The sequence below is a fragment of the Lipotes vexillifer genome, unplaced genomic scaffold (assembly GCF_000442215.2).
Source record: "Lipotes vexillifer unplaced genomic scaffold, Lipotes_vexillifer_v1.1 scaffold2700, whole genome shotgun sequence".
NCBI lineage: Eukaryota > Metazoa > Chordata > Mammalia > Artiodactyla > Lipotidae > Lipotes > Lipotes vexillifer.
In genome coordinates, this window is record NW_006773303.1 from 353,710 (window position 1) to 376,581 (window position 22,872).

General features: G+C 51.4%; 1 protein-coding gene across 1 annotated transcript in view; it reads left to right on the forward strand.

Moving 5' to 3' along the window:
* Window positions 1–17,661: 17,661 nt before the first annotated feature.
* Window positions 17,662–22,872, forward strand: part of KRT78 (keratin 78) — an 8,277-nt gene continuing 3,066 nt past the window's right edge. The window contains exons 1-6 of the mRNA XM_007448270.1: window positions 17,662–18,027; window positions 18,387–18,601; window positions 19,650–19,710; window positions 20,183–20,278; window positions 21,112–21,276; window positions 21,636–21,761. Coding sequence (XP_007448332.1) covers window positions 17,662–18,027; window positions 18,387–18,601; window positions 19,650–19,710; window positions 20,183–20,278; window positions 21,112–21,276; window positions 21,636–21,761 — 1,029 coding nt within the window. The remainder of the gene's footprint in view (window positions 18,028–18,386; window positions 18,602–19,649; window positions 19,711–20,182; window positions 20,279–21,111; window positions 21,277–21,635; window positions 21,762–22,872) is intronic.

Genomic DNA, 22,872 nt, shown 5'->3' on the forward strand with positions numbered 1-22,872 from the left:
TCTTCACAGTTTTCTCTGTTCCCTAAATTTTTGCAAAAGTAAAACCACGAGCCCTTCCATCCTGGGTTGCAAGATGTGGGTGTGATAGCCGAGGTGGGCACTAGTGCAGATCCAGCGGTATCTGGAGGAGAGGTTCTGGAGTGCTGCTGACTTTGCAGAGCTCCCGAAGATTCCTACCCGGTGTTGGGCTACAATCCCCGTTGACCCCTTGGTCTTGGCTGGCTGCGGGGAGGGATGTGAGTTTACGGATTCCGTCAGGATGGGGGCATGGTGTGAGTGGGTCTGCCCTCGGACTCCAGGTGCCCGGGAGCGGTGCCACAGGTCGGAGGCAAAGGAGCTGGGCAGCTGCGGCCCACGTGGAGCGGGGACGGGTCAGCGCTGGCCCCTTCCTTCCCCTCTGTTCTGGGAATTCCCTGCAGGGGTCGCCCTAAGCCAGGCTCTGGGCCGGTGGCAGCGGTGCGGCCCGTCTCCAGAAGCCAGGTGCCCTCTCAGATCCTATGTCCCTGACTCGGGCTCTCTTCTCCCTCCGGGGTCCTTCAGCCCTCAGGAGTCTGGGAAAGGCCACGAGGGAGGGACAGAGACCACGTGGGGCCCAGTGGCTCTGAAGCGACAGGAGTGACAAGTGTCGGTGGCCAGACAGGACACATGCAAATTACATGCAAATGAGCCCAGCTATCTCGCCCTGGCCGGAGCCGAGGGTTTCTTGGCTGGGTCCCCGGGGCCCTGAGAGACCTTGTCACCTGTTTTCTACCTGTCTCTGAGCTTTAGGATACCATTTTTTGCTGCTCCCTCTCTCCAAGTAACTGTGCCAGGCCTGTGCTAACTGCTTTAGTTACCTCTCTTAATTGTCATGATAAGCCACTGGCAGGGACCATTATCCTCAGTTGTATATGGCTCTCATGGGGTTGGATTAATGTTTCCCAGTTTCTCCCTTTTGCCCTCGCAAATCACCAGGTATCAAATGTGCTTGAACAGAATGTAACAGGACCACTCCCACCCCCAGCCGCTGGAGAGCAGGGTCCTCCTGAGAAGTCCCTGAGAGTGGAGGTTCTGCTCTGTGGCACAAAAGGACTCCCTAGGGTCAGGTGAGGACTCTAAAGAAATCATCTGGAGCATTCCCCTGCCTCTGTGGGGCAGCCCCTCCCTGCCGGACCTGGGTCCCCTTGACCCAGGCCCACTGCTCGTGTCCGTGTCCTTCCCTTAATGGTGTCAGGGGTCTGACTCCAATCCCCCTTGCTGCAGCGCTGGCCTATTCCCCTGGTGGTGGGCCAGGCTCCCCAAGGAACTTTTAAAGGGGGTTTTGATGCAGTTTCTGTACTCCCCTCTTGCAAAAGGCCTTCATGAAGCTGTGGGGCTGAGGGGGACACTGGTCACTTTCCAGAGTCCCAGAGAGAGAGCCTGTGGACTGAAGCCCTGCTTCCCCAGGGGATAGACATGAGTCCTCCCTGGCACTTGGCTGTGCCTGGGGAAGGTGGGAGGAGGCTGGGGCGGGGGCCGGGGCAGTTTGCCCTGCCTTCTCCTCCAAGTGCTCTGCCCCAGCCTGGTCTCAGGACAGAACCTCCCCTCTCCAGACCCGCCTCGATCCAATTCCTCCCCTCACTTCACCTTCCCACTCCCTCCTTGGCCCCTGCCCATCTCCTGTCTCCTGGAGCTTCAGCCAGGTGCCCCCTTCTCTGTCCCCGACCCTCCGGGAACCTTGGCTGGTCACTCTGGAGACCCACAGGGTTTCTCTTTCCCACATGCCTGGGGCCTTAAGTGCTCTTCCCTGTTGCTGGGTATGAGGTGGATTGAGGAATGAAGCTCTGGCACATTCCAGACTTTGGAGGTGCTCAGATGCCCACCACCTAGGCTCTGCGGTCTGAGACCCGTGGCCCAGCAGAAGCCATGAGGCAGATGGCCCAGGTCTCCTTGGAGAAGTGATGGCACAGGGGGGTAGGTACTTTGGGGGCTCAGCCACTAGGCCTCAATTTCTACCTTAATTTCCACTCCCCACTCTGCCATCCTGCATGCAACCATGTGCCACCCTCCCTAGCCAGGTGTCACAGAGGTCTGGGTCCCCTTTCCTATCCCCTCCACTCAACAATCTCTCCCCCTTGCTTCCTGAGGCCCCTCCACGCTCCCCTCCTCTGCAAGATGCTGCCAACTGCCCCAGCCCACTGTTGCCCGAGTTGTTCCAGCTGGCTGAGCAGGTTTCTGTCTTTCTTTAGATTCCCCCAACCCCCCTGGTAGAGGGGGAAGAACAGAGGTGCTGACTCAGGCTGAGAACAGACAGGCAGATGCAGGCACAAACCTGAGAAAGGGTCCAGGTTTTACAGACAGACCTGGTTCAAATCCTGACTCTGCCACCACTGGTTGTGTGAGCTAGGACAAGTAATTTAACTTGACTGAACCTCAGTTTCCCCATCTATAAAATGGTGTGAATTAGAAGCACAATATGTAAAACACCTGGAATGTAGTAGTTGTGCATTACGTGATAATGATTCTCTTTTTTTGGCTGCACCTCGTGGCTTGTGGGATCTCAGTTCCCTGACCAGGGATTGAACCCCGGGCCACCACAGTGAAAGCGCCGAGTCCTAACCACTAGGCTACCAGGAACTCCCTAATTATTCTTTTTTTTTAAACCATCTTTATTGGAGTATAATTGCTTTACAGTGGTGTGTCCCTAATTATTCTTGATACATATAATAGTATTAAAAATTGAGACAACGTCCTGGAAGAGAGGTCTTCTCTTGAGACCCTAAATGTAAGAAAGGACCCTACTTTTTTTAAAAAAATAATTAATTAAGTTTTGGCTGCATTGGGTTTTCGTTGTGGTGCACGGGCTTCTCATTGCAGTGGCTTCTCTTGTTGTGGAGCACAGGCTCTAGGCACGTGGGCTTCAGTAGTTGTAGCATGTGGGCTTCAGTAGTTGTAGCACGCAGGCTCAGTAGTTGTGGCTCGTGGGCTCTAGAGCTCAGGCTCAGTAGTTGGGGTGCACGGGATTAGTTGCTCCGTGGCATGTGGGATCTTCCCGGACCAGGGCTCGAACCCGTGTCCCCTGCATTGGCAGGTGGATTCTTAACCACTGCTCCACCAGGGAAGCCCCAGGAAGGACCCTACTTGATGTCCAACCCCTACCTCCAAGTGGCCTTTCTCTCTGAGACACCCTCCCACCCAGTCCTTTATTGGGATTTTGCCTTCTTAGGAGAGGCAGTGTGGGTTGGAGTGCTTGCCTCCTGGGAGGGGGTTGGTCATGGGCCTTGAAGCTGGTCCCCCTCTCCCCAGCCCCAGTTCCCCTCTGCGTGGAGTTGTCAGCTGCCCCTGGTTGGGCCTGCCTGGGCAGGTAGGCAAAGTGCTCTCAAATCTAGCAGAGGGGTTTAAGCGTACTCATCAGTGGCTGGGAGCTGCCCCGGGCACCCTGGCCCTCGGAGGGGCTGGGGAGAACAGGGAGAGGGTGTGGACCTGAGCAGCCAGTGGGAGGTGGCGGGAGAAGTGTGGGTCAAGCTGGAGCTTTCCCAGGCAGGGGTAGGGGTGAGGGTGCAAGGTGGGGAAGGCTGGTGCTGCTTTCATCAGAGGGGCGGGTTTAACGTTGGGCTCTGTTGAGCTAGCAGCTTTTCTCTAGGAAACTTGAGAGCTTTGAAGGGAGAAAAAAAGTCTGTTCCACAACAAGTCAGGGCACTGGGGAATGTTTTTCTCTGACGAAACACTGTCTCCTGGGTCCTGGGGTGGGGCTGGGGACTGTGGACATCCACACACAACCCTCATACACACACACATCACAACACACAACCTCACAACATATTCACACCCCTCTATCCCCTCTTTCACACACACACCCTTACATGCTGTCAGACGCAAGTGCCTTCTAACATACACATTCACAGAAGCTATGTATTCACACTCTCACCCTTACGTACACTGCTAGCTTGCACATTCACACCCAAACCTGGCTTTCACAGCCCCTACATTTTTACTTGTATGCACACATACGTAGTCCTTCATGATCATGTCCAATCTCTTTTCACCTTCACGCTCACTCCCTCACGTTCATTACAAGCTCCTGGTGATACACACCCTGCATGTATTCACACGCATGTCCCTATTCCCTCTTTCTTTTACCCCAGGAGGTCGGGAGGGCACAAAAAGCCCTTCAGACCACAGTGAGAGCAGGAGTCCCAGAAAAGTCAGCCTTTAGTAGGCCAGGCCTGGTTGGTGAGTGGAGGCTCAGGAGACGATGATAATAAAAAAATAAAATAAAATAAAGCTAATAGTTGGTGGGTACTACACTGTGCTAAGTTCTGTTCTGAGCATTCTACGTGTATCATCTTGTTTGACATACACAGCAACCCTGTGAAATAGGAATGATTATCCCCTTATTATAGTCGGGAATGCAGAGGCCCAGAGAGGTTAAGTGCCTTGCCTGAGGCCACACAGCTAGTCAGTAGTGGAGACAGTATCTGAACCCAGGCAGTCTGGGCCAGCTGGGACTTCTTTTTTTTTTTAACATCTTTACTGGAGTATAATTGCTTTACATACATACATATACATATGTTCCCATATCTCTTCCCTCTTGCGTCTCCCTCCCTCCCACCCTCCCTATCCCGCCCCTCTAGGTGGGCACAAGCCACTGAACTGATCTCCCTGTGCAATGCTGGGACTTCTTAAAGTCCAGAAAAATGCCCAGAAATCACCAGGGCATTAGGTCCCCATTAGGAGGCCTGTTTGAGGCCTCTGGCCTTACACCCCCACCAGGCACCAGGAAGGCGGTGGCAGAGAAGGGACTCAGGGAGATCAGAATCAGCCCCTGCTTCTGTTCCTCCTATTGCTGCAGGGCTGGCTCCTGCCGGGCTCACAGGCCTGGTTCAAGTTGCGAGAACCCCGGCCGCCTGCAGGGGAAGTCAAGACTGGGAGAAGCTGGGCTCCTGCTCCTGCCTGGATGGGAATGCCGGGAATGGGTCTGTGCCCTGGTGAATCCTGGAAACATGTCTCGTGCCAGGACTACGTTAGACTGCACGATCCATCAGGCCGACGGCTGGCTCCCCGTGTCTGCAGTGTGCGCGTGCAGCCTCCTGTACGTGTCTGCGCGCATGCGCGTGTGCCAATGGGCTTCCAGAGCAAGGTTCAGGTCTCCTGCGGGGAAGAAATCAGACAGTGGAATTGGGGAAAAGCCCTGAGAATACATGCAAGGGAATGCTCTGAGCCATTCACTATAATCTAAGGGTATACTTATTGACACAGACGGGGAGGAAAACTGGCTAGAAATCTGTATGTGTAATATGATCCCACTTCTGGGAAATACATATTTACACGAATAAATGGTGCTTACACTATCGTAGAATACAGCACTATACTAGACATATGAATAGACATACACACACACACATCATCATCATCATCATCGTGAGATGCAAACTCCATAAAGGCATGGATTTTTATCTGTTTTTTTTTTTTTTTTTTTTTTTTTTTTTTTTTTTCTTAGCACTGGAACAATATCTGGCACATAGAAAGTGTCCAATAAATATAGGTTTAATGAATAATGAAAGATATTTACAGATGGAAAAGTCTGGAAGATTATGCACCAAAATGTTAAGAGTGACTTCTAGGTGGTAGTATTCTGGAAGAGTTTTGTTTTTTCTAATTTTTTATCTGTTGCTTTAAATTTTTCAACAATGAATTTGTATCGTTTGTATAAAGAAAAGGAAGTGCCACCAGCTTTGGACTCTTATTTCTCCTCCACATCTTTAAAACAGGAGCCTAGACTTTAAGAAGCACGGCAGTGGGTGGGATCTGCATTTTCTCCGCCTTTCACTTGCCCATCCAACATCTTCCTGCCGATCCTCTCCTCTTTCTGCCACTTCTCCACCCACAAGCTTCTGCTGGCACAGCTCCCCGGGCTTTTTGTGCCACCTTAGTACAAAAAGGTTTAGGTAAAGTCATTGGAACAATGGACGGGCTGACTCAGGAGCCGGGAGAAGGTCCTGGGCAGCACTCCCCCACTGCCAGGCCAGGCTAGCAAGCAGGTGCCTCTGGGGCCAAGAGGAACTGGGCTGATGTTGCAGCAGGAAGGAGTGAGGTTAGACCCGAGAATTTCCTGACAGTAATAAGAATCTGGAGCAGGTCAGGGAGATCACAGAGCCAGCCTCCTTTTCTGGAGGGCAGGAGGGGCACTTCCTTCTTACCTGGAGGGGATTATGTGGTGTATCTCCGCATACCGAGCACAGTGCTCGGTGCCAAGAAGTGCCCAGGAAATGTTATGGGTGGATGATAGTGTGCATGAGCTTGTTGGGATGGTGGGGCTGTGTGGGTGGGGGTTTGGGGTCCTCTTCTATGGTCTCTGTCCTAGTCTCATGGCTCTCTGTAGTGCAGGATGAAATGAGTCCTGGCTTAGTGGGCTCTAGTCCTACCCTTGCTGTGTGCTCTGGGCAGGTTGCTTGCCCTCTCTGGGCCTCAGTTTCTTGTGCTATGAAACAAGGGTGTTGGATAAGATGACCTCTTAGGTCTTTCTGCTCTGACATCTGACAACAACTGGCAGGTATTATGCACGTGTGGGGCATTTTTGGTGTCAGGTCATTCTCCAGTTGTGGAGCATTGTGATCTTAACTAGAGTCTACAATTCCCAAGACCTGGTCTGTGTCGCCACGGCATACACAGTCTGGCCCTCGTTGCCTTGCTGGCACTCAGCATGCTGCTGTCTGTGCTCCCTGGCTTGCCTGACCCTCCCTCCCCTGGACCCAACTAGTGGTTCCTGTCCTTGTCACTTTTGTGACTCGGAGGCTATGTGGATGGTTTTTTTTTGTTTTTTTTTTTTTTTTTTTTTTTACTACTTTATTCTTAGCACTGGAACAATATCTGGCACATAGAAAGTGTCCAATAAATATAGGTTTAATGAATAATGAAAGATATTTACAGATGGAAAAGTCTGGAAGATTATGCACCAAAATGTTAAGAGTGACTTCTAGGTGGTAGTATTCTGGAAGAGTTTTGTTTTTTCTAATTTTTTATCTGTTGCTTTAAATTTTTCAACAATGAATTTGTATCGTTTGTATAAAGAAAAGGAAGTGCCACCAGCTTTGGACTCTTATTTCTCCTCCACATCTTTAAAACAGGAGCCTAGACTTTAAGAAGCACGGCAGTGGGTGGGATCTGCATTTTCTCCGCCTTTCACTTGCCCATCCAACATCTTCCTGCCGATCCTCTCCTCTTTCTGCCACTTCTCCACCCACAAGCTTCTGCTGGCACAGCTCCCCGGGCTTTTTGTGCCACCTTAGTACAAAAAGGTTTAGGTAAAGTCATTGGAACAATGGACGGGCTGACTCAGGAGCCGGGAGAAGGTCCTGGGCAGCACTCCCCCACTGCCAGGCCAGGCTAGCAAGCAGGTGCCTCTGGGGCCAAGAGGAACTGGGCTGATGTTGCAGCAGGAAGGAGTGAGGTTAGACCCGAGAATTTCCTGACAGTAATAAGAATCTGGAGCAGGTCAGGGAGATCACAGAGCCAGCCTCCTTTTCTGGAGGGCAGGAGGGGCACTTCCTTCTTACCTGGAGGGGATTATGTGGTGTATCTCCGCATACCGAGCACAGTGCTCGGTGCCAAGAAGTGCCCAGGAAATGTTATGGGTGGATGATAGTGTGCATGAGCTTGTTGGGATGGTGGGGCTGTGTGGGTGGGGGTTTGGGGTCCTCTTCTATGGTCTCTGTCCTAGTCTCATGGCTCTCTGTAGTGCAGGATGAAATGAGTCCTGGCTTAGTGGGCTCTAGTCCTACCCTTGCTGTGTGCTCTGGGCAGGTTGCTTGCCCTCTCTGGGCCTCAGTTTCTTGTGCTATGAAACAAGGGTGTTGGATAAGATGACCTCTTAGGTCTTTCTGCTCTGACATCTGACAACAACTGGCAGGTATTATGCACGTGTGGGGCATTTTTGGTGTCAGGTCATTCTCCAGTTGTGGAGCATTGTGATCTTAACTAGAGTCTACAATTCCCAAGACCTGGTCTGTGTCGCCACGGCATACACAGTCTGGCCCTCGTTGCCTTGCTGGCACTCAGCATGCTGCTGTCTGTGCTCCCTGGCTTGCCTGACCCTCCCTCCCCTGGACCCAACTAGTGGTTCCTGTCCTTGTCACTTTTGTGACTCGGAGGCTATGTGGAGCAGGGGGCTGTGATTCTTCCTTTTGGGGAGTCGGCGGGCTGCAGGGCAGAGCATGCATCAGTGGGCTTAGGGATTAGATTTGGTATTAGGAGAATTTCCTAACTTTCAGGATAGATTGAGAGAGGTCCTCACTCTCCAAGTTCCCCCTCCCAATCCTGCTTTCATTACTTCTCTCTTCTGGAAGATCTCCCCAGACTAAACCTTTATTTCCCCATCCCCCAGTCCTGACAACTAACGCCACTCCTGTTTCTGGTCTTATTTCTTGGGTTTGTGTGTGTCTGGGGGTGGGACCACCTCCTCTATCAGAGGGTTTCTCAGCTTTTTTGGACAATGATCCTTAGTAAGAAATGCATTTTATTTCAGAGTTCTGTACACACTTACACAGACATACACACATGGAACACAATTTTATGGTGATACACTCTGATATGTTGGTCGAGATCCATTAAATTGATTTCACAACCCACTAGTGAGTTGTAGCTTGCAGTTCTGAAAATACTATTCTCTCAGACTGAAGTTCCTTGGGGATGGGGGCAGAAGATTCAACCCCCTCCCCATGCCCCATGCCCAGGGCTTAGTGCTTCAGATGGCCATGGGAGGGTTGCTGGGGAGAGGGACTGAGGAGGGGCAGGGAGCTGGTCCAGGTAAACCCCCTGCCCCATCTCCCAGTCCGGGAGTTCCTGCTGGGGCCTTGACCTTATTTTCCCAGGGTTGTAGGAATCCTGGAAACTTTGCCCTAGAAGTTGCCCCATGGACCTCTGGCGTGTCGGGAGGCTGTCCTTAGCAACATGCTGTATAAATATTTGCCAACTCAGGAGTGGTTGCTTGCAGCAGAGCACCCAACTGGCTGAACCTGATTGGTTCAGAGCGGCAGTGGCTGCGTGCTGCGTCCTGATGGGCAAGTCTGGATCCTCAACTCAGAGTTTTTGTTCTGCACACTTCCCCCATCCCCTCTCAGCCCAGCTCTCTTTCGTCTCCCAGCTACCATCAGTTTGCTCCTAAAGATGTGTTCCTGGCTCCCACAGTCTGGGACAGGTCCCCCTCCACAGAAAGGCCTCTACCTTCCTCACCCTCGGCCAGTGGTGTGCTGGAGGCAGTTCATGCAAACTCATGAAGGCTAACCGTGTTCACCTCTTCCCAACTCTGCAGTCAGTGACATCATGCCGGTAGCTTGAAATCAGCCATGGAGGGACCATTTATACCCCAGAAAATGGCAAACTCTACAAAACAGAGATGTGTTCTCCCAACCCCGCAGACAGCCAGCTGTTACACAGCAGCACCCACTGCCCAGTGAAGCTCAACGAGTCCCCTCCACGGCCTCTCTCCCCAGCACACACCAGAGGGGAAGTTTCTGGTTCTCTGTTGAATAGGGAAACACTCCTCCTATTGCAAGAAGGAGTCTTGGAGGAGGCTTCTCTTCCTGAGGAGACTATAGGATACTTAGAAGATCTGGATTCTTGTCCTGGCTGGGCCTCTTCATGTCTTTGAGATCTTGGGCAGTTGTTTTTGTTTCTGTGTCTGTAGTGTGAATAAGAATAATCCCCACTACTCAGATTGTGGTGAGGATTAAAGAACGTGAAGCATCTACAGGGCCCGACACAGTGATTGGCACTCAGAGGGTCCACAATAGAATTTTAAAAAAATGTTTTTATGATTTATAATTTTTAAATTTTATTTGTATATATTTTTGGCTGCATCAGGTCTTAGTTGCGTCATGCGGGATCTTTTCGTTGCTGCGCTCAGGCTTTTTGTTGTGGCGCGCGGGCTTCTCTCTAGTAGTGGTGTGCGGGTTTTCTCTCTCTAGTTGTGGCGCGCAGGCTCCAGGGCACGTGGGCTCTGTAGTTTGTGGCACGTGGGCTCTCTAAGTTGAGGTGTGCGAGCTCAGTAGTTGTGGTGCGCGGGCTTAGTTGCCCTGCAGCATGTGGGATCTTAGTTCCCCGACCAGGGATTGAACCCGTGTCCCCTGAATTGGAAGGCGGCTTCTTTACCACTGCACCACCAGGGAAATCCCTAGAAGTTTTTTTTTTTTGATTGAAGTATAGTTGATTTATAATGTTGTGTTAGTTTCAGGTGTACAACACAGTGATTCAGTTATATATATATATATATTTTTTTTTCTTTTCAGATTCTTTTCCCTTATAGTTTATTACAAAATACTGAGTATAGTTCCCTGTGCTCTACAGTAGGTCCTTGTTGATTATCTATTTCATTTTATTTTATTTTGGCCATGCTGCTCAGCTTGTGGGATCTTAGTTCCCTGACCAGGGATTGAACCTGGGCCCTCGGCAGTGAAAATGTGGAGTCCTAACCACTGGACCGCCAGGGAATTCCCTGGTTATCTATTTTACATATAGTAGTGTGTATATGTTAATCACAAACTCTTAACTTATCCCTCCCCCACTTTTCCCTTTGGTAACCATGTTTGTTTTCTATGTCTGTGGGTCTATTTCTGTTCTGTAAATAAATTCATTTGTATCTTATGTTTTTTTAGATTCCACATATAAGCGATATCATATGATATTTGGCTTTCTCTGTCTGACTTACTTCACTCAGTATGACAATCTCTAGGTCCATCCATGTTGCTGCAAATGGCATGATTTCATTCTTTTTTTATGGCCGCGTAATATTCCATTGTGTATATATGTGTGTGTGTGTGTGTGTGTGTGTGTGTGTGTGTGTGTTTGTATACATACCATCTCTTCTTTATCTATTCATCTGTCTATGGACATTTAGGTTGCTTCCATGTCTTGGCCATTGTAAATAGTGCTGCAGTGAACATTGGGGTGTGTCAATAGAATTTTAAAAAGTGTGTTATGTGTGGAAAATGGTTATTACTCCAAAGTTAGAGTCTGGCATTGTCCCTCCTCACTTCCACCCTCAACCGGGAACTTGGAGACAAACATTTAAATTCTGAGCTCCCAGGAAAAGCTTTGCAAATCTTTCCTCTCCAGACCTCTCCCTGTGGGTTTTGGGGGCTCATTACCCGGGCACGGAGGCCTGAGGAGGCAGCAGCTTGGCTCCCCTCTGGGACACCCCTTCCTTCACAATAAGCCCATTCTCTGGATGGGCAGCGCCTTCCTTCATTGCCAGTGCAGTGAGGAGGGCAGGGGCTACTCGCCCCCAGCTCAGCAGGCAGGATGGTGCCAGCGCAGAGCAGGCTGGTGTGAGTGTGCTCTGCCTGGCCTGGGGAAGAGTGAAGGGCAGGCCTTTTATCTCCTCCCTCCCCTCCTGCCCCGACAGGCCAAGAAAGCTGTAATTACAGGCGAGTTAGAAATCAGCCACATCTGATGGGTGCTACTCCCTCCTTGCCCTCACTGGCTTTGGGAAACTTCGAATACGGTCGAGGTTGGCCTGTGTTCTCTGTAGGCCAACAGCACATGGAGGAATGTTTTACATTTTAATAGTTATGTTTTATTTGAATATGAATTCAAAAAACTTATAACTAGCATGCAAAAGCTACATTTTCAAGGATATTATGGCTTAGGGTCAGGATAAGAAAGAAGTGAACTGATTTAGATTTGATTTAAAGAAAATATTAAGTATATACTAGTGCATCTGGCTTTACAAAATGGTATATGATGGAGGTTGAATGTGAGTGGCTGACGTTTGGGAGATTCAGGAGATTCTGGGTCAGAATCTGGCATGTATTTCTCAGCTGCAAAAGCAGAGCTGAGGGAAGGTTCCATTGTGCCTAGATCAGGGAAGTCATGGGGTGTCCGTGGTGGGGGAGGGGAGGCTGACTAAAGGCAGGCACGAGACACTTGAGCCTTTTCTGTCCAGTTCCCCTCAAACAGGACAGGACACTAACAAACCCCTTCGTTGCCCTGCGAAAGCTGGGAAGACCCGAATGGGTGTGGGTACCCCCGCCTCATCTTGCCCCAGGAGATGACTTCTGTTCTTCTGGGATGTGCCCAAAATAAGCACTCCTGCTGCTGCTGCTTCAAGAAGATGGCCAGAACCACAAGACCTGTACATGCATCTACAGTGGAGACTCCAACACTTTACTGCACTTACTTGTTTTCAAATAGATTCCCCACTTCTCTCCCACTCCCCTTCCAGACTGCAAACACCTCGAAGGCAGGGACTTTCATTAAATTTTGTTTTACCTGGGCTGGCATGGTGTCTGGCACCTGGTAGTGCTTAATTAATGTTGATCATGGATGAATGTTGAGGAATGAGTTCACTTTTGAATCTGCTGTGTGACCTTGGGCAAGTCATTCTACCTCTCTGGGCTTCAGTTGGTTAAGGTGTCCTTCAATACTGACATTCCCAGGTCTCTGAGAGGAGCACAGTGAGGTGGCTAAGTGCAAAGACTCTGGAGTCCAACTATCTCTGTTCAGATCCTGGCTCTGTTGCTTACTAGCTGTGTGGGCTTGGGAAAATTATTTGTTCCCTCTGTAAGGTGGTGATAATCATAGTACCAACTTCATAGCATTGTTAGGATCAAATGCTTACCATATGTAAAGTTCTTAGATAAAAGTACAGGTGGGTAGATTCCCAAACAGCTGAGCATAGCATCCAAAGGACATACACTGGGAGGATGTAAAACTTCAGAGGAAGGGTTTCTAGTGGCATGCCACAAGGCTCTGTCCTTGTTTTCCTCCAAGGACAAGAGGAAGGTCCAGGTAAAAATAGGAATCCCTCACTATTACACCAACATGCCCACTTGCAACCCAGTGCACTCTTTCTCAGACATTTCCCCCCATTCTTTGCTCATATGTGTATTCTCCATGGGACTATATATTCTTTCAGGATGGGGATGGCGCCTTATCCATCTTATGTCTCCTGTATCATTTAGCTCAGTGCTCAGCCCACAGCAGGAGCTCAATAACACACACACACACACACACACACACACACACACACACACACACACACACTACCATGTTTGCTTGCTCCCAACCTTGTGGGGGAGTGAGATGGGGAGTGATCAGTGCTTTGGAGAACAGAATTGAGATTCACAAGGATATCCAGAGGTTAAAAGATGGAAAGAAATCAATAAGATGAAATTGAATGGGGAATCCTTCATTTAACAAGTATTTACTGAGCACCTACTGTATGTCAGGCAGTGTTCTAAGTGCAGAGGTTACAGAAGTGAGCAAAGAGACCAAATCCCTACCTTCGTGGAAATGATATTCTAGTGTAGGAAGATTGACAAACAAAATGAGTAAGTGAAATATAGGGTATGTCAGGAAGCGCTAAGTGCTAAATGGAAAGAGATAAAGCAGGGAAGGGGGTAAGAAGTGTCAGATGAAGGATGGCCTCAGCGTTGCACTTTTGGTTTAGGACAACCAGAGAAGGTGACTTGTAGCTATACGGGGATCTGGGAAGGAGCATTCCAGGAAGAGGGAACAGCGAGTGCAAAGGCCCTGAGGCAGGAGTGTTCCTGGCATGTTCGAGAATAAATTAGGGGCTAAACTAGATTAGGCCTCTTTCATGCCCTGTACTTTTCTCTCCTTATCATAATTGCAATCAAATACTTATCTAATTACCTGTTCTGTGTCTGTTTCTCTACTAGACTCTAAGCTTTCTTGGTGCAGGGGCTGGGCCTTGTTCTCTGCTAAATTCCTAACTCTCAGCATAGGCCCAGGCACATAGAAGGTGCTCAATCATATCTTGTTGAGTCAATAAATAAATGTGAATAAATGGCTATTGGGTCAAAAAATCCACTTCACAAGCAGAACAGGCTTGAGGGCAATTAGAGAGAAAGAGACTGAGGAGTTGTAGCTGGGGCCAGGGGTGAACTCAGGGTGGAGCAGTAAGAGAAGGGGCTGCTGGGGAGAATGGCCAGGGCATTCTCGAAGGCAGGACTGGGGTGGGCAGGGATTGTAGAGCATGAGGTGTGGTTGAGCAGTAGTCCCCAAGTTTTTGGCACCAGGGACCGGTTTCATGGAACACAATTTTTCCACTGATGGGGACAGGGGATGGTTTTGGGATGATTCAAGCGCATTACACTTATTGTGCACTTTATTTCTATTATTATTACATTGTAATATATAATGAAATAATTATACAACTTACCATAATGCAGAGTCAGTGGGAGCCATGAGCTTGTTTTCCTGCAACTAGATGGTCCCGTCTGGGGGTGATGGGAGACAGTGACACCCAGGGTGTGTTGCTTATATCCAGTTTACTCTGTAAGTCACAGCTTAATTGTCACTTGCCACTCATTGATAGGGTTTTGATATGAGTCTGCAAGCAATTGATTTATTATGGTCTCTGTGCAGTCACACCTCTCTGCTAATGATAATCTGTATTTGCAGCCGCTCCCCAGCACTAGCATCACCGCCTCAGCTCTGCCTCAGATCATCAGGCATTAGATTCTCGTAAGAAGCGCGCAACCTAGATCCCTCGCATGCACAGTTCACAGTAGGGTTCGTGCTCCTATGAGAATCTAATGCCGCTGCTGGCCTGACTGGAGGCGGAGCTCAGGCGGTAATTCCAGCAATGGGACCGACTGTAAATACAGATAAAGCTTCACTTGCTTGCCCTGCTGCTCACCTCCTACTGTGTACCTGCTGTGGACAAGTAGCGGTTCATGGCCTGGTTCCTAACAGGCCATGGACTGCTACTGGTCCATGGTCCAGGGGTTTGGGACCCCTGTGGTTGAGGATGGTTGACCTGGAACAGGGGATTTAGCCCAATAGATAAAACCCACTAGAACCTTTGCATGCTGGGTTTAACGTTAAGTTCACGATTCCAGCCATTTGTACTTTTGCTGCTGCATGATCGGGATCCCTTTGTGTACCTTTGTGTGTACCACTCAGCCTCTGAGGGGCCTAGCATTCAAATCTCCAAGCCATTTTTTCATTCTCTCCATCACAGCATGATTTTTTTTAAATAGGGGAAAACATGTGTTACAGCAGTGTTTGAGAACTCACGGGGATTCATGAAGGTCCCTGGCTGTAACTGTCATGGATAAGAATTCATCTCTTAAACAAGTACTTTGGATGCCTAGCGTAAGCCAGACCCTGAGCTCGATGGAGGGGTGGACAAGGCAGACATTGTGGAGTCATGATCAAATGTTTGTTCAGTGGGCTGCTCTGTGGGGCAGTGGTCTGAGCTGGGTGGGAGCCCTGGCTCCAGCCTGATCAGCTGTGTAGGTGGCCTTGAGCAAGTCACTCAGACCACAGAGTGACAGGTCAAAGTAGGCTTCGTGGTCATCTGGTGCAATCTCTTAGGTTACTCAAGGCTGCACAGTCTTTGCACCCTGCACTACACCCTATGGGTCCTCAGAGTCCTTAAGTGTAAAACAAGGGCATTGTACCAGAGGACCTTGAAGCTCTCTGGCTCTAACATTCTATAATATTACAAACATGGGGAAGTTCCAGGGAGGTACATTAGGCCCCGTTCCAAGTGTGACCTCTGCCCTTCACCCTCAGTACCAGTGGAGAGGGGTGGTAGAGTCTAGCCTACGGAGATCTTTCTTTCTTTCTTTTTTTTTTTTTGTGGTACGCAGGCCTCTCACTGCTGCGGCCTCTCCCATTGCGGAGCACAGGCTCTGGACGCGCAGGCTCAGCGGCCATGGCTCACAGTCCCAGCCGCTCCGTGGCATGTGGGATCTTCCCGGACCGGGGCACGAAACTGTGTCCCCTGCATTGGCAGGCGGACTCTCAACCACTGCGCCACCAGGGAAGCCCCGGAGATCTTGCTTAAGAATGTTTGTGGGGGGAAGGCACCCGGCCCTCCTTGCCTCTGCAAAGTGGTCCCCAGGGGGTAGGGTTTGGAGGTGGGTCCTCAGTGGGATTCAACCCATTTCCCAGATTTTCTTTCTAGACTCTGAGGCTGCTCCACGCTGCCTCCTCTCTCCTCTGTGTCCCTGCATCTCTGCTTGGATCGTTTTTTCTCCTCTTCTCTTCCTCACCTGAGCCTTCAGTCCCTTGATCTCCTTTGTTTTCCCCACAGAAGGCCTGACCTCATCATCTGTCATTCAGTTTCCTTCCGGGGTGCCGTCTGCCAGATGGGGTTTCTAATCCTCTGGAGGGAGGGGAGATGCGCTCACCATTGTCTGGTCCTGGGGGTGGAACATCTATGGGATTGTTTCCATTGCTAGGACTGACTTCCTCATAGCACATCTCTTGAGTGTTTATTATGCTGAGTCTCTGTTTGTCCTGGCTTTGAGTTGCATTATCAAAAGCCCAGTATCCCAGCTTCAGGGTGCATCAGGCTCTAAGAAAGCGGGGGAGGGACAGGGAGAAATAGCCCTCCCGCTTTGTAAAGAAGATTTTTGGAAATTTTTAAAAATCAGAGATGCCAGCCCTCCTTGCTAGCAGTGGGAGGGCAGCAGTGGAGGTGGCTGGATGCCTCCCATCACGGGTCCTCCACTGGGTGGGAGGCCTGCTGAATGATGAACCTTGGGGTTCAATTAGCAGACTCTCAGGGCGGAGACGGAATCTATCCTGCAAGCGAGCCTCAAAACTCCTATTTTTGCTCCCAGTCCCCAGGGAAGGTGTGTTTCTAAATGTGCATTTTATTTCAGAGCCTGGGATCCTCTGATGTGTAACTTGACAGACACAGTGCTGGACCCAAGTGGTTGTGCCTAGTGCTGTGTGTTTGTGGAAGGGACACAGGCTGGGCTTAGAAATGCTCCATTCGCCGCCACCCCGGGTGGAGATGCCTGGTTTTAGTGGGGTGGCGCCTCATGGTTGATTGCTGGGTTGGGCAAGAGGAGGGACTTGGGTACCCTGTTTTTCTGTTTCATTTCCAAATCCTGCAGTGTCTTTTATTTATTTATTTATTTATTTATTTTTGGCGGTACGCAGGCCTCTCACTGTGGCCTCTCCCGTTGCGGAGCACAGGCTCCGGACGCGCAGGCTCAGCAGTTGTGGCTCACGGGCCCAGCTGCTCCACGGCATGGGGGATCTTCCAGGACCGGGGCACGACCCTGTGTCCCCTGCATCGGCAGGCGGACTCTCAACCACTGCGCCACCAGGGAAGCCCTGCAGTGTCTTTTAGCTAATGATGACAATAGCACCTCTATTAACCTCCTGGCTTCTCCTGTGCTGCAAAGTGCCTTCCTCCTCCTACTCTAGAATGTAGACCCTCCCTCGGGAAGCTGAACTTCTCTGTCCAGCATCTGCAGGGCACTCAAGTGTTCCATCTGAACCCCCTCCATCTTCTTTTCCCTTTGAATGTGCCTCCCTTCTTCCCCATCTCCTCCTCCAGGAAGCCTTCCTTGAATGACCCTCAGGAAGTTTGCTCAGGGCCATCTCTCCCCATCCCCCAGCACTGAAGTCCAGGTCTCTGGCTACTTCCTGGTCTTCAGAATGTGCCCATCCCTCCTATAGCCTGGGAGCTCTGAGGGCAGGCTCTGGGTCTCTTCCTTGGGCTCTGCACTTGCCAGACACCTATTCCCCAGGCGTGTCAGAAGAGGCCAGCTGGAGTCAGTGACAGACACACTCAGGCCAAGAGCATCTTGCTCTCCAAGGCCCAGCCCAGGCACGGGAGGAGATAAAAGTCTTGTGCCGTCCGGGGCCTCAGGGCAGGAACACACACACCTTGACGATCCTCTGTCTGTAGCTGTGAAACCTTCAGTCTCTGCCATGTCTCTCTCTCCCTGCTGGGCCCAGAGGGGCTTCAGTGCTCGCTCAGCCTGTTCTGCTCGCTCGGGGGTCCGAGGCAAGGTCAACTTCAGCAGCAGGAGCCTCAGTTCCTTTGGGGGGTGCCAAGGAAGCTCTCGTGGGAGGGCCTGGGGTTCAAGGGGAAGGCTAGGGGTGAGGTATGGGGAGGGGATCAGTGGGCCTGGGCTTTCCCCGTGCCCTCCGGGAGGCATCCAGGAAGTGGTCATCAACCAGAATCTGCTGACCCCACTGAAGATTGAGATCGACCCCCAGTTCCAGGTGGTTCAGACTCAGCAGACCCAACAGATCAGAACCCTCAACAACCAGTTTGCTTCTTTTATTGATAAGGTGAGGGTGAACTCAGCTAAGCCCCTGTCTCTGTGCCTCCCTCGAGGAACTGTTCTCGATGGACTTGGGAATGGGGAAGTTGGTCTCCTACTAGTTTTCTAATCACTTCTGCAGCAAGGGAGTCCCTCCTGTGGTCTACCTGGAGGCTCTCTGGTTATGCTGAGGCTCTGTTTAATTAGTGTTTTGAAATTCCCTTTATAAAAATGTCATTATAATTCATTTAGTGTGTTGGAAAATATTTATCAAAGGCCTTAAAGGCTCCAGGGTGGCTAGAGGGTTGCTCAGGCTTTATTTCCCAGAGGCTGTGCCCAGGGAGTCTGGCAGGAACTTGCTTCAGGGACCCGCTGTTTGTGCTGTAGGTGCGGTTCCTGGAGCAGCAGAACAAGGTCCTGGAGACCAAGTGGGACTTGCTGCAGCAGCAGGAGTTGAGTGACAGTCCCCAGGCCCTGCAGTCTTTCTTCGAGGCCTATCTGGTCCAGCTCAGGAAGCAGCTGGAGCAGCTGCAGAGAGAACGAGGGTCTCTGGACGCCGAGCTGAAGTCCTGCCAGTACCAGCAGGAGGAGTATAAAGCCAAGTAGGCCAGCATCCCCATGGGCCCTGGATGGGGGCTGGGAGGGCTTGAATCAGGCTGTCAACCAGAGGATATCCCACTGCTGAGCTCCCAGGGTCACATGACCGGCCTCCCCTCTAGCCCCTCCGCATCCCCATTCCCTCTGATTCTCAGGGGGCCCCACTTGCTGCAAGGAAGTGGTCCCACAGCCCCTGATACCCAGGACTGGAGAGCCTCGATTCTAGCAGGCCCCAGTTACGAGGGCCACGTTTCTGGTCAAGGCTGGGAGGGGCTTATTAAACAATGCCTATGTGGGTTTTTTTCTTGAGAAATTCCTGTTGAGCAGGCTGTGGGTCAGAGTGACTCAGACATTCTCTGGTCTCAGAGGTGGAAGAGAATTCATTAGTGGGACCATCCCTAGGCCTGTGGTATGATTCACAGGTAGGCTGTGGTTCTGGATTCTCCACCATGTCACCTGGTGGTATGGAGAGAGCCCTGGACCAACAGGAGGGTTGGGTTTAGTGACTGTGAACAAGGAATAGCTGTGTGGCCTTGGGCAAGGCATCTTACCTTTCCCAGCCTCAGTTTCCATATCTGTAGACTGGGAAAATGCCACTTGCCTTTCTTACCTTCCAGAACCATTGGGAGCATTGCTCCAGGACCCAGGTGGAAGGTCCTGGAAAGATTGGGGCCAGGAGACCTGTGTTTTAGATCTGCTTGGGCCACCTAATTATCTAGGACTTAGGCACATCTTGTAATCTCTCTGATAAAATCCAAAATGCCTGCTTCAGATGACGGTTTTGAGTGGCAAGTGAGAAGAGTGCTTGAATGTGCCTTATAAACAGGAAGCAAAGTGGCCTGATGTCGCAAGTCGACCCGGGCTGCAAGAGTGAAGAGGGACATAAGACATGAAAAAACGTCCTGATGGAAGAGTAGAGAAGCAGAGGCTGGTGGTGTGTCCTGCTTTGGAGCATCTAAAGCAGAGGGGCCTTTTCAGGGAGGTTTACTTGGAGAGGGGCCTGGGCTCTGATGCCGGCACTCCAGGCAGCGTCTTTCTGTACTTACTTGGCAGGTATGAACGGGAGGCCCACAGGTGCGCCACACTGGAGAAAGACTTTGTGGTCCTCAAAAAGGTGAGGGTGGGGTCAGCTGCTCTACCCGAACCCCGAGCATCCACCGTGCACAGAGCCCGGTCCTGGGCTGGGAGGGCAGTGGGTGGGAGATCCTCACACACGACATGCTGTCACACTGCCTATAGGGACCCTCTGAGGAAATGGGACATCTACATAGACACAGGGGGACCCCAGGACAAGATCCAACTGAGGGACTATGTGATGAGCTCTGGTGTCACTGTGGAAGAGGGTGGGGAGGGAGTGGAAGAAACAGAACTGGTTGGGATGAATCAGGGAAGGCTTCCTGAAGGTGGTGTGGGTCAGTGTCAGGCAAAAGAGAGAGCAGGGCAGGGCGGGGCTGGAGGAGGAAGGAGTGGGAGCTGGAGACGGCCATGGGGTGGGTGTTGGGCAGTGTGTGAACAGAACTCCTGGGTCAGAGTGGGACCCCCAAAGAGGGAGTGGGGGTATATGGCTTTTATCTTCCTGTCCCCAGGATGTGGACGGAGTTCTCTCGAGCAAGATGGAGTTGGAAGGCAAGGTGGAGGCTCTGAAAGAGTACATCTGCTTCTCGAGGCGTCTCTATAAAGAAGTACGGATCACTAAGGGCAGAAGTGATGGTCTGCCAGGGGCAGGTGGGCGGGAGGGAAGGGGACAGGGTGGGCAGGCTCCTGTGGCGATAGTGGGAGTGGCTGGGAGGTGAAGCCTGGTTAGAGTGAATTAGATGCCGGTCATTCAGTCCTTTGATAAACAGTTACTGAGAATTTACCATGTGAATTGCTAGGTATTGGGGATACACCAGTGAACAACCAGACAAAAATCATGAAACTTGCTTTCTATTGGGAGACAGACAATAAACACTAGACCTAGTAAATAAATAAATTACCAAGTTTGTTAGAAAGTGATAAATACTATGGGAATAAGGAAAATTAGAACAGGGAAAGGAGGATTGGGAATGTGGCAGGGGGGTAGGGCAGGTGGCAATTTGAAATAGGGTGGCTGGCATGGCCTTATTTAGAAGACAAAATCTGAGCCAAGATCTGAAGGAAGTGAGGAAGACAGACACACAGTGGGGAATCTTGGATTCCAGGCAGAGGGTGCTGGTGTCTTTGAGGAAATGCAAGGAGGCTGCTGTGCCTGGAGCAATGGGAACGAGAAAGAGGATGTGTTAGGAGGTCAGGGGAGTGATGGGGACCAGGTGATTTCAGACCCCGCCGGACACGTTCCTTTAATGTCCACGAGTCGTTGGACAGCCCTCAATTCCAGATAAGGACACAGCCCCGCAGAGGGCAGGGTGTGCTCATTGCCACCCGGCACGAAGGAGGGCTGCCTCCAAAGGAAGAGGGCACTCTGCCCACCTGCCTGGGGCTCCAAGGGGAAAGGGAGCCGGGGGGCCAACGGACACTGAGTCAGTCTTCCGCACAGGAGCTGGGCCAGCTGCAGACCCAGGCCAGTGACATGTCTGTGGTGTTGTCCATGGAAAACAACCGCCGCCTGGACTTCAGAGACCTCATCGCCGAGGTCCGTGCCCGGTACCAGGAGATCGCCAGGACCAGCAAAGCTGAGGCCGAGATGCTGTACCAGACCAAGGTGCCAGGGCCGGGGGACAAGCAGCATGCTGGAAAAGGCTGGGTCTCCCTGCCTACCCCCCCAGGGTGGTTGTCCACCTTGGTCCCGTTGGGCAGTTCTGATAACCTCTCTGAAGCACCAGGGCTGGGTGGGCACCATGTTTCCCCTCTCCAGGAGGGAGGCAATGCAGGGAAACTGTGGGAGATGAACCCAGACTTCCGCAACCACATCCCACCGTGTCCTGGTTTTCCAAGCGTTTCAACCCGCATCCCAAATGAGGATGTGAGGAGGCAGAGAACCGGGGCCATGGTGTTCCTCATGGTCTTGGGGTCAAAGGTGAGGGTCCTCTCCACTGACGGTGTCATCCCATCCCCCATCAGTACCGGGAGCTTCAGGTGTCTGCCCAGCTTCATGGGGACCAAATGAAGGGGACCAAAGTCCAGATCACTGAGCTGCAGCAGGCAATTCAGAAGCTGCAGAGTCAGACTGAGAACCTCAAGAAGCAGGTGAGGGTACCGGAGCCCCAAGTCCTCTGTCTTACCACCTTTGTGCCAGGGTCACTGCTGGGTTTGTGTGAAACTTTGATAATTGGCTGGGGGTTTGGCTAATTTGGGGTGGAGGGAACTTCAAGCCCCATTTCAGAGGCGTTCAGCTCTCCTCCTGGGCATTCTAGCTGCACGGGCTCTGCCCTGCCAACCCTGGCCCCAGCCCTCACGCTGCATTCCGTGTCTACGTGCACATCTTGCTTTCAGCTCCTTGGGGAGAGGGTTAATTCTTCTCTTTTCTTATCTCTTCTTTTGATGCTTACTCGTCAAGCCCAGTAAGGACTCTAAGGCCACACGCTGAATTTCCTGGTCCCGTGTTAGGGAGGGAGAGTACCAGGATCTCAGGGAGCGGGGTACATGGGCAGGACGGTGGGGCGCCGAGGCCCCCTTAGGGTCAGGTGATGCTGTGGGTGTGAGGAGCTGGGAGAGGTGGAGGGAGAAAATGGCAAGGGCAGGGAGGTGGTTTCCTGCTTCTCCTGGAGACCTGACTTCTAGGTGTGAGGATTACAGATTCTTAAGTTTTCAAGTGTCTTTGCCCTCACTTTCCCCAAGCCCAAAGCATCGTTTTTTGGGGATCAACAGAGGGTTGAGAGCTGAGACCACAGAGTCTGGTGGTTTCCTCAAGAACTTCAGCCTGACTCCCAAGCCATGGGTGGCCTGTCCGCATGCAAGCAGGGTCTGTGCTTCTTGGAGCACAGACCATTCAAAGGCCAGACTCTGTCTCCGACCATCCTGACCTGCTCTCCTTCGGAGTGTGAGGAAGGACCTGAGATGAGGGTGACCAGGTCCTGTTACTCAATTTGCTGCCCCGGTGTTTTGCCCATAAATGTGGACTTTTTGCTCTGGAAGCTTTGGGGTTCTCAGGGGGTGTCTGATAAGATGCAGATTCCTGGGCTTCCCACCAGAGAGAGGGAATCTGAGTCTCTAAAGGTGGAGCCAAGAGGGCTTCCCTGGTGGCGCAGTGGTTGAGAGTCCGCCTGCCGATGCAGGGGACGCAGGTTCATGCCCCGGTCCGGGAAGATCCCCCATGCCGCGGAGCGGCTGGGCCCGTGAGCCGTGGCCGCTGAGCCTG